The sequence below is a fragment of the Gorilla gorilla genome, chromosome 8 (genome assembly GCF_029281585.2).
Source record: "Gorilla gorilla gorilla isolate KB3781 chromosome 8, NHGRI_mGorGor1-v2.1_pri, whole genome shotgun sequence".
NCBI classification, from domain to species: domain Eukaryota; kingdom Metazoa; phylum Chordata; class Mammalia; order Primates; family Hominidae; genus Gorilla; species Gorilla gorilla.
Genome location: NC_073232.2, coordinates 47,569,224 through 47,582,600, shown reverse-complemented (window position 1 = coordinate 47,582,600; position 13,377 = coordinate 47,569,224). Strand labels below are relative to the sequence as shown.

General features: G+C 42.9%; 1 protein-coding gene across 3 annotated transcripts in view; it reads left to right on the top strand.

Moving 5' to 3' along the window:
* The window catches only part of MYPN (myopalladin), a 101,924-nt gene that overhangs the window by 54,338 nt on the left and 34,209 nt on the right, over nucleotides 1-13,377 (top strand). For all 3 annotated transcript variants that reach the window (XM_004049489.4, XM_063710051.1, XM_063710052.1), the window contains 4 exons: nucleotides 1,585-1,701; nucleotides 2,179-2,551; nucleotides 9,943-10,533; nucleotides 11,203-11,341. In XM_004049489.4, coding sequence (XP_004049537.1) covers nucleotides 1,585-1,701; nucleotides 2,179-2,551; nucleotides 9,943-10,533; nucleotides 11,203-11,341 — 1,220 coding nt within the window. The remainder of the gene's footprint in view (nucleotides 1-1,584; nucleotides 1,702-2,178; nucleotides 2,552-9,942; nucleotides 10,534-11,202; nucleotides 11,342-13,377) is intronic.

The window sequence follows — 13,377 nt, the reverse complement described above, 5'->3', positions numbered from 1 at the left end:
GCTGTAACCGAATACCTGAAACTGGGTGATTTTTAATAAAGAACAGGGATTTATTTCTTACAGTTCTGGAGGCTGGAAAGCCCAAGATCAAGGGGCCTGCATCTGGTGAGGGCCTTCATGCTGTGCCACTCCATGGCAGAAGGCAGAAGGGCAAGAGAGCAAGTGCGCAAGAGAAGGGAGGGAGAGAGGGGGCCACTCTTACTTTCATGACGAACCCACTCCCAAGATAACAACATGTATCTATTTATTAGGGCAGAGGCATCATGACCTAAACACCTCCCTTTAGGCTCCACATCCCAACACTGAAGCATTGGGGATTGTTTCCAGCACATGAGCATTGGGGGACATGTTCAAATAGCAATACTCAATACTACCTGCCACGCCCCACTGGCCAGATTTCCTAGAAACAGTCTAGTTAATTCAATTCAATTATCATGAAGCACTGAGATGCCTGCCAAGTTTCTCCTAATGCAACTATTTTTTAATAATTTTGTTTTTAATGTCAGTTCAATGGAGTGATAACTGGAGGTTTATGCTACTGTCTTATACCTCCTCTTTATTAGCTGTCAAGGAATATCTAACTTTAATAATTTTGGACTGTAATCATGTGGTTCTACCTGGGAATCACCTCTGTAGTTATTCACAGAGAATCATCGTTCACAGTGCATCAGAGTAATCCATAAGAATTACCACAGTAATACAAAAGTAGAAATGCATTTCACTCTTCTTTCACACAGAATTTCAAGTTACTCTATCAGCTCATTACTACTAGTAAAGCAAAATATTTATTTGCTGTCCAATTTTAAATTGTGGTCCTTGTTTAAAATAATCTCAATGCAAAAGCTCCCCAAGGAAATGGTGAGAGATCTAGGCTCAGAAAATGTTTTATTAGTCCTTTAATTTCACAGAAACTTCTTTTCCTTTGACTCCTAATTTGTTTTTGTGATTTTTTAAAAGTTTATTGTTATTCATTTCTATTTTTGCCATCTGTACTGATGACATAAAAATAGAAGATTATCTGAGAATCCATATTTTTACAAAATCCCCTTGTCAGGCCGGGCATGGGGGCTCACGCCTGTAATCCCAGGACTCTGGGAGGCCAAGGCGGGCAGATCACCTGAGGTCAGGAGTTTGAGACCAGTCTGCCAACATGGCAAAACCCCATCTCTACTAAAAATACAAAAATTAGCCGGGCTTTGTGGCACATGCCTGTAGTCCCAGCTACTCGGGAGGCTGAGGTAGGAGAATCGCTTGAACCTGGGAGGTGGAGGTTGCAGTGAGCCGAGATCTTGCCACTGCGCTCCAGCCTGGGCAACAGAGCAAGACTCCACCTAAAAAAACAAAAAAATCCCCTTGTCAGTACTTGGCCTGTCTGCATGGAGTTATTGTTTCTACATTCTTTGACTCATTTTGCCTACTAATCAGTCAATTCAATCAAATAATTGTTTTGACCAGTTGTTTTCAAAGAATTAATATAGCCAGCTTTTTATATTGACTTTGTAGAATCATCATCTGATACCAGTAAATTCTATAATTCTGTTTTCATAATGAAGTCAGTAACCATTCTGTTTCACTGGCATATAGAGGAGATTTGCACCTTGGTCATTGCTGAGGTGTTTGCAGAAGATTCTGGGTGCTTCACATGTACTGCAAGCAACAAATACGGCACAGTGTCAAGCATTGCACAGCTGCACGTGAGAGGTAAGGACCCTTTAATGCTAGATCAGTTTAGCCTATGACTTTGAGTGTGAATATGCAGATTTTGTGTTACCATTCCTTACTGTTTTTCATACAAAGCTGGCTTGGCTCTTCTAAAAAGATTTGAATTATTGAGGAAAATGTTCTTGAACAGTGTCCAATTTTCAACTTCTTATTGCGCTTACAGCCACCACCCCAGTTAACCTGCTGTCATCATTATATTTCCTAAGAGAACATCTCCTCAATAAATTTCTAAATTTCTTTCCAAAAGGGTACTTAGATTTTAAATTTAGTTTTTTATTTTTAATTTAATTTTTTCCTGTATCCTTACCATTCTTTAATGCCCCAATGATGATCTGTTTTTGACAAGCACTTTCCCATTCATACATTCATCTGGTGTGAACACTTTCCCATTTGTGCACATGCCCCAATTCAGGCTTACAGTGGCTGACAGCTCAGGTCCTGTGATTGTCCTTTCAGGAAATGAGGACCTCAGCAACAACGGGTCTCTTCACTCAGCCAACTCCACCACCAACCTGGCAGCTATTGAGCCACAGCCCTCCCCACCCCACTCAGAGCCTCCATCTGTGGAACAACCCCCCAAACCCAAACTCGAGGGGGTTCTGGTGAACCACAATGAGCCCCGGTCCAGCTCCAGGATTGGGCTTCGTGTGCACTTCAACCTGCCTGAAGATGACAAAGGAAGTGAAGCATCCTCCGAGGCTGGTGTGGTGACCACCAGACAGACCAGGCCCAATTCTTTCCAGGAGAGGTTCAACGGACAGGCAACAAAAACCCCAGAGCCTTCTTCCCCCGTGAAAGAGCCCCCTCCAGTTCTGGCCAAACCCAAACTGTAAGTAAAAAGTAGGATGAATAACCAGGAGCTTCTGTGATCTTTTCTTGAATCTGATCTCCTTAAAAGTAATGGAACTCAGCTAGGCACAGTTGCTCACACCTGTAATCCCAGCACTTTGGGAGGCTGAGGCAGGAGGATCGCTTGAGCCCAGGAATTCGAGACCAGCCTGGGAAAAATAGTGAGACCTCTGTCTCTAAAAGAAAAATTTTAAAGTAAAAAAATTAGCAGGCATGGTGGTGCACACCTATAGTCCTAGCTACGTGGGAGACAGAGGCAGGAGGATCACTTGAGCCTAGGATTTTCAGGCTGCAGTGAGCTGTGATCGTGCCACTGTACCCCAGCCTGGGTGACAGAGCAAGACTTGTCCAGGAAAAAAAAAGATGGAACCAAAAAGGGGAATTCCCAAATGAGAAAATACACATTAAATGTTTTGCCAAATGTACATCCTTACATCAATAGAAGCATACTATCACTATTATCCTTAATTAATAATCTACCTCCAAGCAATGTTGCACTTAAACTAATTCAGAAACATTTGTCTGACATTCTGACATTAGAGGCCCCAGGTAAAGTACTTCTGTGCTTCTCTTATAAAGACTTTTTTGTGTCTAATCGTCTTTACAGTCTCTAATTTCATCCTTATATTTCCCATTTCTGCTTCAACTTAAGCTTCTGTAGTCATTATGGAAAAGCTATTTAGTATTTTTTAGATAGTTCCTAGCTGCTGCTGGATGAATATAATAGGATGAATAAGTGGTCATGATTTTCTGACTCAACTCAGGAGCCTACTGTGGTTGTTGTCCTGACTCTCTAGAAAGCCATGTTGCAATGTTTAAAATGTCTATCCATAACAAAGCAAATACAGGGCATGATATTGCTATTATTTCCTGTTTTATCCACACATCAAAATGATAAAAAATTGTTTCTAATTACAAAAACCTTTAAATATCAACATCAAAATCTACAGTCCCAGTGCACCCACTGTGTGTTGCTCATCACCATGAGATGTTCACTAGAAGCCATTCGTGTTTAGTTTTATATTCTGCTCACCACTATATAAGGCAAAATTCTGGACATAAGATTCAATGTTGTGAAACATGCCCCTAAGCAAGTCACATCCAGAAATGTCAGTCCCCTCAAAGTCCTGTCAGTCACAGGAAACAGGAATCCACTTAAAGTAAAAAGAGGGGAAGAGATTATTGCAGGGATATAGGCAGAAATGGGTAAACCAAACACAACCAAACCCTGCAGGAGAAGAACTAGAGAGGCGGGAGCTGGGCCTCTTCACCTGTCACTCAGGATCACAGGTCAGTCCAGCCTCTGTCTGATGGAGCTTGCGCGGCTGGTTCGCCCTCTGTCTACGTGAGCATCTCCTTGTTTCCTCTTTACTTATCTGATCCATTCTTCTCTCTTTGAAGACCCATCAACTCATAAGTGGCCCATCATGGCCATGTCCCCATTCCACATCATGATCTGTGTCAAGTACCACTGTTAACTAAATCAGTCTCAGCCCCTCAACTCCCAATTCTAATTGGTCCAGGCTGGTCAGGTGACCTCCTGCCCCCTCCCCAGTACACTCAACTGTTAGAGGATTTATGTTTGGAAGAAACTGGGTGGGAGAAGTTCTCAGAGAAGGGAGTTACAGGGAACAGGTAACCCCAAACAACCTCCTGGGGAATTGCCTCCTTTGTAGGACTGTCTCTCCCCCAGTAACAGTTTTAGGGGCCGTTACATATGATGATGGAAAAAAAATTCTGCCAAAATATTTAAAGAGGTTTATTCTAAGTCAATATGAGTGACTGCGGCCCAGGGAAATACAGTCTGCAGAGGTCCTGAGAAAGTGCACCCAAGGCAGTCAGGTTGCAGTTTGGTTTTATGCGTTTCAGAAAGACAAGAATTGCAGGTAAAATCATAAATCAATACAAGAAGACAAACATTGGTTTGGCCCAAAAAGGCAGAACATCTCAAAGCAGGGACTTACCAGTCATAGGTGGGGCTGGGTATTCTATGGCTGGCAATTGAAAGAGTTAAGTTTTGTCTGAAAACTTGGAGTCAGTAGAAAGGATTGTTCAAGTTAAAATAAGGGAATCCGCTGTTTGTCATGTGATGCCATGCCAGAGTCGGGATAAAAAGAAAACCACCATACACGGGGTCAAAAAGGCCTGTTTCAAATTAGCCAGGTGTGGTGGTGCGTGCCTTTAATCCCAGCTACTCAGGAGGCTGAGGTGGGAGAATTGCTTGAACCCAGGCGCAGAGGTTGCAGTGAACCAAGATCGCGCCACTGCACTCCAGCCTGGGTGACAGAATGAGATTATTTCTTAAAAAAAAAAAAAAAAAAAAGACCTGTTTCATGAGATTTTATGGCTTGTAGAAGTGACTTTCCGGCCAGGCATGGTGGCTCATGCCTGTAATCCCAGCACTTTGGGAGGCCAAGGCGGGCGGATTACGAGTTCAGGAGATCGAGACCATCCTGGTTAACATGGTGAAACTCCGTCTCTACTAAAAAAAATACAAAATAGAAATTAGCCAGGTGTTGTTGCGGGCGCCTGTAGTCCCAGCTACTTGGGAGGCTGAAGCAGGAGAATGGCGTGAACCCAGGAGGCGGAGCTTGCAGTGAGCCAAGATCGCGTCACTGCACTCCGGCCTGGGCAACAGAATGAGACTCCGTCTCAAATTAAAAAAAAAAAAAAAAAAAAGAAGTGACTTCTCTCTCTAGGCCCCTTAGAATAGGATTTGAGCGTGGAAAAAGGTCAGAGTTCAGTCCTCAGGTACGTCAGTTAGGATTAAGTTGAGCTTCACTTTGCAGACAACCCAAACTAACAGGGTTTAAATACTTGAGGGTTTATTTTCTCTCACATAAAGTAGACAGGGAGTCTGGGGCTGTGATGTGGGTTCCATGGTCATTAAGAATCCAGTCTCCTTCTGTCTTTCTGCTCTGCCATCCCAAACACTGGCTTCTTCTCCAGGTCCCCTCATGGTCCAAGACGGCTGATGGTGGTCAAGTCACCACATCTACAGTTCAGGCAGTCAGAAGGGACAATAGGCAGAAGTCATATTCTTTTTTTTTTTTCTCCGAGATGGAGTCTTGCTCTGTCGCCCAGGCTGGAGTGCAGTGGCGTGGTCTCAGCTCACTGCAACCTCTGCCTCCCGGGTTCAAGCAATTCTCCTGCCTCAGCCTCCCAAGTACCTGTGATTACAGGTGCACACCACCATGCCTGGGTAATTTTTGTATTTTTAGCAAAGAAGGAGTTTCACCATGTTGGCAAGGCTGGTCTCAAACGCCTGACCCTGTGATCTACCCACCTTGGCCTCCCAAAGTGCTGGGATTACAGGTGTGAGCCACCCACCGCACCCAGACAAAAGTCACACTCTTGATGTTAGAATCCCTTCTAAGGAGACTTCTTAGAGGTTTCAACCAAAATCTGCTTCTGCCTCTTTGGCCAGAATTTAGGCAGATGGGACACTAGTTGCAAAGGAGGCTGGAAGTACAGTCTTTAGCTGCACATATTGCCACCATGAACAAAATCGGGTTCTTTTACAAGGGGGGAATTAAGTAGACAGCAGTGTCTGCCACATGAGACTTCCAATTAATATAAGACGTCTTTCTACTAAATCATGTAGTGACACCCTCTAAAAACATAGTTCTCAGCACTATATAATTCTTTAATATTCTTTGCCTTCCTTTTCTCTTGTGTATATGCATATGTTTACATTAGTATAGATATGAATATATATATTCACACCACATACACATACACCACACCCTTTGTAAATCTACATGCCTACAACCTTTTCTTACTAGTTTTAACCTCATTAGTTCAACCTCACAACTTTGCATTAAAATATATTGACTCAGTCTTCTCAAGGATACAATTTTCTGCTTGTTCCTTCAATTTGCTATTCATATGGAAAATAGAGATAATGTAGATCTTAAAATTGCTACAGAAAGGGAAGCTGTCATTTTTAAACCTTGTATCATCAAAGCCTGACTTTGAAATTTCAGATTGAATATTAAGCTGTCTAGAGCAGTGATTCCTCACCCTGGCTACACTCTAGAATAAAATATGGAGCTTTTAAAAAACATTTATGCCCTCCAACTCAATTGAATCAGAATCTCTCCACAGATTATTTTAATGTGCAGCCAGTTTGGAAATCACTGGTCTAGAGTTAGAGAAATAACCCCAGCCGGGCACAGTGGCTCACGCCTGTAATCCCAGCACTTTAGGAGGCCAAGGCAGGTGGATCACTTGAGGTCAGGAGTTCTAGACTACCCTGGCCAACATGGTGAAACCCCGTCTCTACTAAAAATACGAAAATTAGCCAGGCATGGTGGTGCATGCCTGTCATCCCAGCTACTTAGGAGGCTGAGGCAGGAGAATCGTTTGAATCTAGGAGGCGGAGGTTGCAGTGAGCTGAGATCATGCCACTGCACTCCAGCCTGGGTAACAGAGCAAGACTCTGTAAAAAAAAAAAGAATAAAAAAGAAAGAAAGAAAAAAGAAATAACCCTGAGAGTTGCTACTATTCCCCACTCCCTACCACCCACCCGCTATACCCAGGAAACCACAATAATTAACATTTAAAAGTGAGATAATGTCAGACAAAAGTCAGAATATACTAGGAAAGCCTATGCTTTGGGGCCAAATGTTTCTTTAGGGCAGCAGTTCTCAGTCCTGGATGACTGTGAGAATCACCTGGGGCTTTGTGGTAGGCAGACCCGCTGCATCAGCATCACCTGGAAGCTTGGTTGGAATGCAGACTCCCAGGCCCCACCCCACACCTGCCGAATGAGAAACTCTGGGGATGGAGGCCAGAAACCTGTGTTTTAACAGGCCCTCCAGAGGATTCTGAGGCCCAGTAGTTTGAGAATGACTGACCTACATTTGAAAAGATAATAATAACTCTGTCTGAATTCCATCCCAGGTAAATTAACTCTGAGCAGGTGCCTAAAGCAGCAAGGTTCATTTGTCGTTTACAGTCTCCAGGTGATTCAAATGTGCAACCAGCACAGTGACTACTGCTAAAACCATAGCAGATTTACTCAGAACTAGTTTTCCAAGTCAGTGATGCACTGGCAAATGTTTAATGACTGACAGGGGTGAGAAAGCCCTGATTTTTAGCATTTGCACCAATTTCAAGCTACTAAGAGAAAGTCATCGAATGGGTAGTTGAGATGTGCACTACCTGTTCTTCAAAGCCAGTGAACTGGCTCCAGCACACACTGCCAGAAATTGTCGTTGCCAAAACTGCTTTCAAAAGTACTTGATACAGTATCTCAAGTTTGTTGTCTGGCATTTTATCTTAAGAATTCAAAATCCTTAATAATTTCTTTTATATTCCTTATAATGCAGAGTCTTTGTGTCCCAAAAGCAACACATATTTCCAAAGAATATAAAACCAGCCAGGCGCATGCCTGTAATTCTAGCACTTTTGGAGGCCAAGGCGGGCAAATTGCTTGAGCTCAGGAGTTTGAGACTAGCCTGGGCAACAAGACAAGACCCCCAACTCTACAAAAAATACAAACAATTGCTGGGTGTGGAGGCACGCACCTGTGGTCCCAGCTACTTGTGAGGCTAAGGAAGGAGGATCACTTGAACTCAGGAGGTTGGGGCTACAGTGAGCCGTGATTGTGCCACTGTACTCCAGCCTAGGTGACAGAGTAAGACTCTGCCTAAAATAATTAAATAAATAAAAATAGAATAAAGAACATATAATTAATGGTCCTGAAGCACTGTGATCTCACCTATGGGTCTTCCCGTGGTTACTCATTCAACAGTAGATTCTCCTAAACATCAAAGTTTGACAGCCTTAATGACTTTATGCATATATGATTTTAAGACATTTTTGTTGCACTTTGTTTGTTAAAAAATAACTCTTTTGTGAAGAGAAATTCAATAGACCATTGAATTCAATGGACCATTAAGGCAAATCACGTGATGCCTCTGTGACTCAGGTTCTATAAATGGAGAAACTGCTTCCAGTTTGATCTTTCTCCTTTTAGGAACAATAAAAGTCTAAGGCAAGGTTTATAATCAGGGTGAGCATATAATCATCATTCAAATTAGGACATTTCTGAGAGCGAAAGTGAGTTCTATTAATAATGATGTCGGGGCCGGGCACGGTGGCTCGCGCCTGTAATCCCACCAGTTTGGGAGGCCAAGACGGGCAGATCATTTGAGGTCAGGAGTTCAAGACCAGCCTGGCCAAAATGATGAAACCCTGTCTCTACTAAAAATACAAAAATTAGCCGGGCATGGTGGCAGACACCTGTGTTCCCAGCTACTTGGGAGGCTGAAGCACAAGAATCGCTTGAACCCAGGAGGCAGAGGTTGCAGTGAGCCAAGATGGCACCACTGCACTCCAGCCTGGGCAACAGAGTGAGACTCTGTCTCAAAAAACAGAAAAACAAAAACAAAAACAAAAATAATGATGCCAGGAAAAGATGTTAAACCAGGACCTTCCTGAATGTATGGGGACATGTGGTCACCTTATCTATAAAGGTTTGTCATCGCGAGAGAATGAGAAACCCCTCTGAGACACATCTGGCTTCTTTGTTAAGGTCGGCTCTAAAACAAGGCAGAGTGGAGAATACAGCATGTTCTCATGGAGAATTCAGCCCTTTTCAGTAACTCACACTGGCGTGCCTTCTGTTCTGAAGCTGGGATACTTTCCTCTGGTCATCAGAACTTTGAGCACTGCCTCCAAGAGAAACATTGTCTCTATTTCTCTTTTCCAATTTATAAACTCTGTTGCACAACTCCAAGGTCGCAATACAAAGAATACAGTGTGAAGGACGCCCACGGAAAGAAGGAAAGACACACTCACCAATTATTGACCAGCTGATTTCTTGCCACTCTGGTTGTGTGTTCTTTATCAGCATCAAGTTATTTTATTTATTTATTTATTTATTTATTTATTTATTTATTTATTTATTTATTGAGATGAGTCTCACTCTGTCACTGAGGCTGGAGTGAGGTGGCATGATCAGGACTCACTGCAATCTCCGCCTCCAGGCTCAAGCCTGGGATCTCAAGTGATCTTCCTGGGATCCTCCTGGGATCGCTAAAGCAATCCTCCCACCACGGCCTCCTGAGTAGCTGGGGCTACAGGCGTGCACCACCGTGTCTGGCTAATATATATGTATATACAATTTTTTTTTTTTTTTTTTTTTGTAGAGATGGGGTTTCACCATGTTGCCCAGGCTGGTCTGAAACTCCTGGACTCAAGTGATCCACCTGTCTCCACCTCCCAAAGTGCTGGGATTACAGGCATGAGCCACCATGCCCCGCCTATCATCAAGTTATAAACAGTCTGTCTGAACACTGTTTGAAAGGTGAGGCCAATAATAACACATTTCCTTCTCTCTCTCCACCCTTGTTTTGTGTACAGTGATTCCACTCAGTTACAACAGCTTCATAACCAAGTCTTACTGGAACAACACCAGTTGCAAAACCCACCTCCTTCATCTCCTAAGGAGTTTCCTTTCAACATGACTGTTTTGAACTCCACTGCTCCCCCAGCGGTGACAACATCCAGTAAGCAGGTGAAGGCTCCTTCATCACAGACGTTCAGCTTGGCCCGGCCGAAGTATTTCTTCCCCTCCACGAACACCACCGCAGCAACCGTGGCCCCTTCCAGCTCTCCGGTGTTCACTTTGAGCAGCACTCCTCAAACTATTCAGAGGACAGTGAGCAAAGAAAGCCTCTTAGTGTCTCACCCCTCTGTGCAAACCAAATCTCCAGGAGGGCTTTCCATCCAAAATGAGCCACTCCCACCAGGCCCAACAGAACCAACACCGCCACCATTCACATTTTCCATCCCCAGCGGAAACCAGTTTCAGCCCCGCTGTGTGTCCCCAACTCCTGTCTCTCCTACCAGCCGGATTCAGAACCCAGTGGCTTTCCTCAGCTCTGTTCTGCCTTCTCTCCCTGCCATCCCACCCACAAATGCCATGGGGCTGCCTAGAAGTGCACCATCCATGTAAGTGTCATTGAGGTTTCTTGATGTAAGATGCTAGTTAAGAGGTGATGTGCGCATTGAATAGCTTGATCTGAAACAGGGCTCTCATTTTGTGGATTCCTAGATAATCTTATTCTCTTAGACACAGAATGGATGTGGAACACTTCAGGACAAAGGGGATGATTTCTTTGAATGATTATTAATAATTAAAATATCAGGCTAGGTGTGGTAACTCATGCCTGTAATCCCAGCACTTTGGGAGGCCGAGGAAGGCAGATCACTTGAGTTCTGGTGTTTGACAGCAGCCTGGGCAACATGGTGAAACCCCCGTGTCTAGGAGAAACACAAAAAATTAGCTGGGTGTGTTGGTGCATGCCTGTAATCCCAGCTACTCAGGAGGCTGAGGCAGGAGAATCATTGAACCCAACAGGCAGAGGTTGCAGTGAGCCGAGATCACACCACTGCACTCCAGCCTGGATGACAGAGTGAGACTCTGTCTCAAAAAAATTTTTTTTAAATTAAAGTATCAAAAAGACCTTTACAAATACCGATTCTCTGCACAGGGCTTAATTCCCTAAGTGCCTAATGACCACTGGTTTCCGGTTGTCATTTCAACCACTCTGATTTCTAGGCCTTTTTACCCTGGCCAGTGCTTTTCATGGGTGTGTCGGGTGTGGATTTATCTTACAGGCCATCCCAGGGATTAGTGAAGAAAAATACAAAGTGTCCTCAACCAGTGAATGATGATAACATTCGTGAAACTAAGAACGCAGTGATTCGAGACTTGGGGAAAAAAATAACTTTCAGTGATGTCAGACCAAACCAGCAGGTAAGATTGTTGGATTCAGAAGGTTTATTGAAATTTTATTGTAAGGAATTTAATTTTGCTTGATTCAGTCCTCGGATACTCAGGTAACCTCAGTGAGGCTGATGTTGCAGCTCAGATGGTAGAGCACAGACTAACCAAGGTCATGTGAGAAACCTGCCTGTGTGGATCTGCGGTTCTTAATTCTCCCAGTAGTTAACTGTTTACTTGTTTACATGTATTTACCCAGAATAGGATATATTAAAGAAGAGAGTAGACAATCTATTGCGCATCCCAGCAATCCTCACCTCAGTTTACAATCTAAACTTTTTTGAGACAGGTCTTGATCTGTCACCCAGGCTGGGGTGCAGTGGTACAATCACGGTTCACTGCAACCTTGACCTCCTGGGCTCAAGTGTTCCTCTTGCCTTAGCTTCCCAAGTAGCTGAGACTACAGGCCCGGCTAATTTTTTAATTTTTTGTGGAGACAGGGGTCTTGCCATGTTGCCCAGCCTTGTCTCAAACTCCTGGGCTCAAGCAATCCTCCTGCCTCAGCCTTCCAAAGTGCTGGGATTACAGGCATAAGACACCACACCCAGCCTATGACCTAGACTTTAAGGAATTCTGGGGTTCTAAGCTGTCTAATCTTCAATCTAATGTGCTTAAAAGTTTGATCACCGGTACCTCTCAATCCTTATATTAGGTTGAATCATGTGAAATAGCCATTAGGCAACATCCTGTTGTTCAACCTGTACAACTCTTTGCTTTCTAGTAGATGCTTACACCAAAGGAAAAAGAGGAAAGCTACCTGTGAGCATCATTCAAACAAAAGAAAGATAGACTGAACGTTTTCTTATTTGAGGCATTTATTTTTGCTTTTGAGAATCCAGTGGTTATTTTTAATGCAGGTTTACATTTTAATAATATAACTCTTGGTTTATTTCCCAAGATGGGAACTGATAAAAATATTACAAAATTTCAGTCAGTACAGTATGCCAAATATTGTGGAATTTGTGGACTCCTAGAAACAAAGCTCTCGATTTCCCAGACCATATGCTGTTTTCCTTAGTATTTCTGTCTCTTACTTCCAGTGGAGCCATGGATATATAGTAATTTGCAATTGTGTTATATATTGAGCAACTTATACTGAGTGGATTCTTTTGAAAATGTGCTTCTTAAAATCTTTTAAAAATTCACTTAAAATTATTAAGGAGAATATTTAAACTTGCCATAACTGAGTATACTTTTCATGGATTATTTCACCAAATTTCATCTATTTCTGGGAGGCAAATGCCAACGCTACTATTCTTCTCTTCCATCTTCTAGACAGAGAAACTAAGGCACAGGCTCAGTAGTGGAACTAGAACTAGAGCTATGGTTTCCAGGATACTCTCACACTTTCCCTGAAACGCTGCAGTGTTTTCAGTTTTATGAGAACAGTTACCTTCAAGCTCTATACATGTTGTTCTGTCTAATGCAGATTTGTTTTCCTATAATACTGTCACCACACTTGTGGTTGTTAATCCTTCTAAGTGTCATTGTAATTATAGCTGTATTCAGCCTATGTCTTTTACAACTCGGAGAGAGAGCAATTAGAGCCTTGTAAAAACAATGCTAGCTCGCACATACGCTGTTTGATTTTACTTTTATAGTTACTCTGTAGGTAGATCCAGGATACCCCATTGCCCAGCTCAGGGGAAAGAAGGGTTTTTCTCTTAGTTACCTGACATGTGTGTACATGTAAACGTGAAATTCCACAAGTTGAATGCCATAAACCCAGTAGAAATCTCTCTTAAACCTCCATCATGAATTAACTTCTGGACTAATCGCAGGAACTAGGAAAGTCTCTAAAAGCATCTCAACACTCTCCTCTGAATATTTGTGACATATGTCATTCTCCTGAGAATTATTATTCTGAGAATTATTACAGTTGGTTAATTACAGAATTGATCTTAGACTACATTCCATGCCATGGATAATGAAATCCAAGCTGCATAAATGAAATTCGGGAAACTGGGAGCTGTCTGAGATGGAATGCTTGCATTTGGATGGCAGATGTT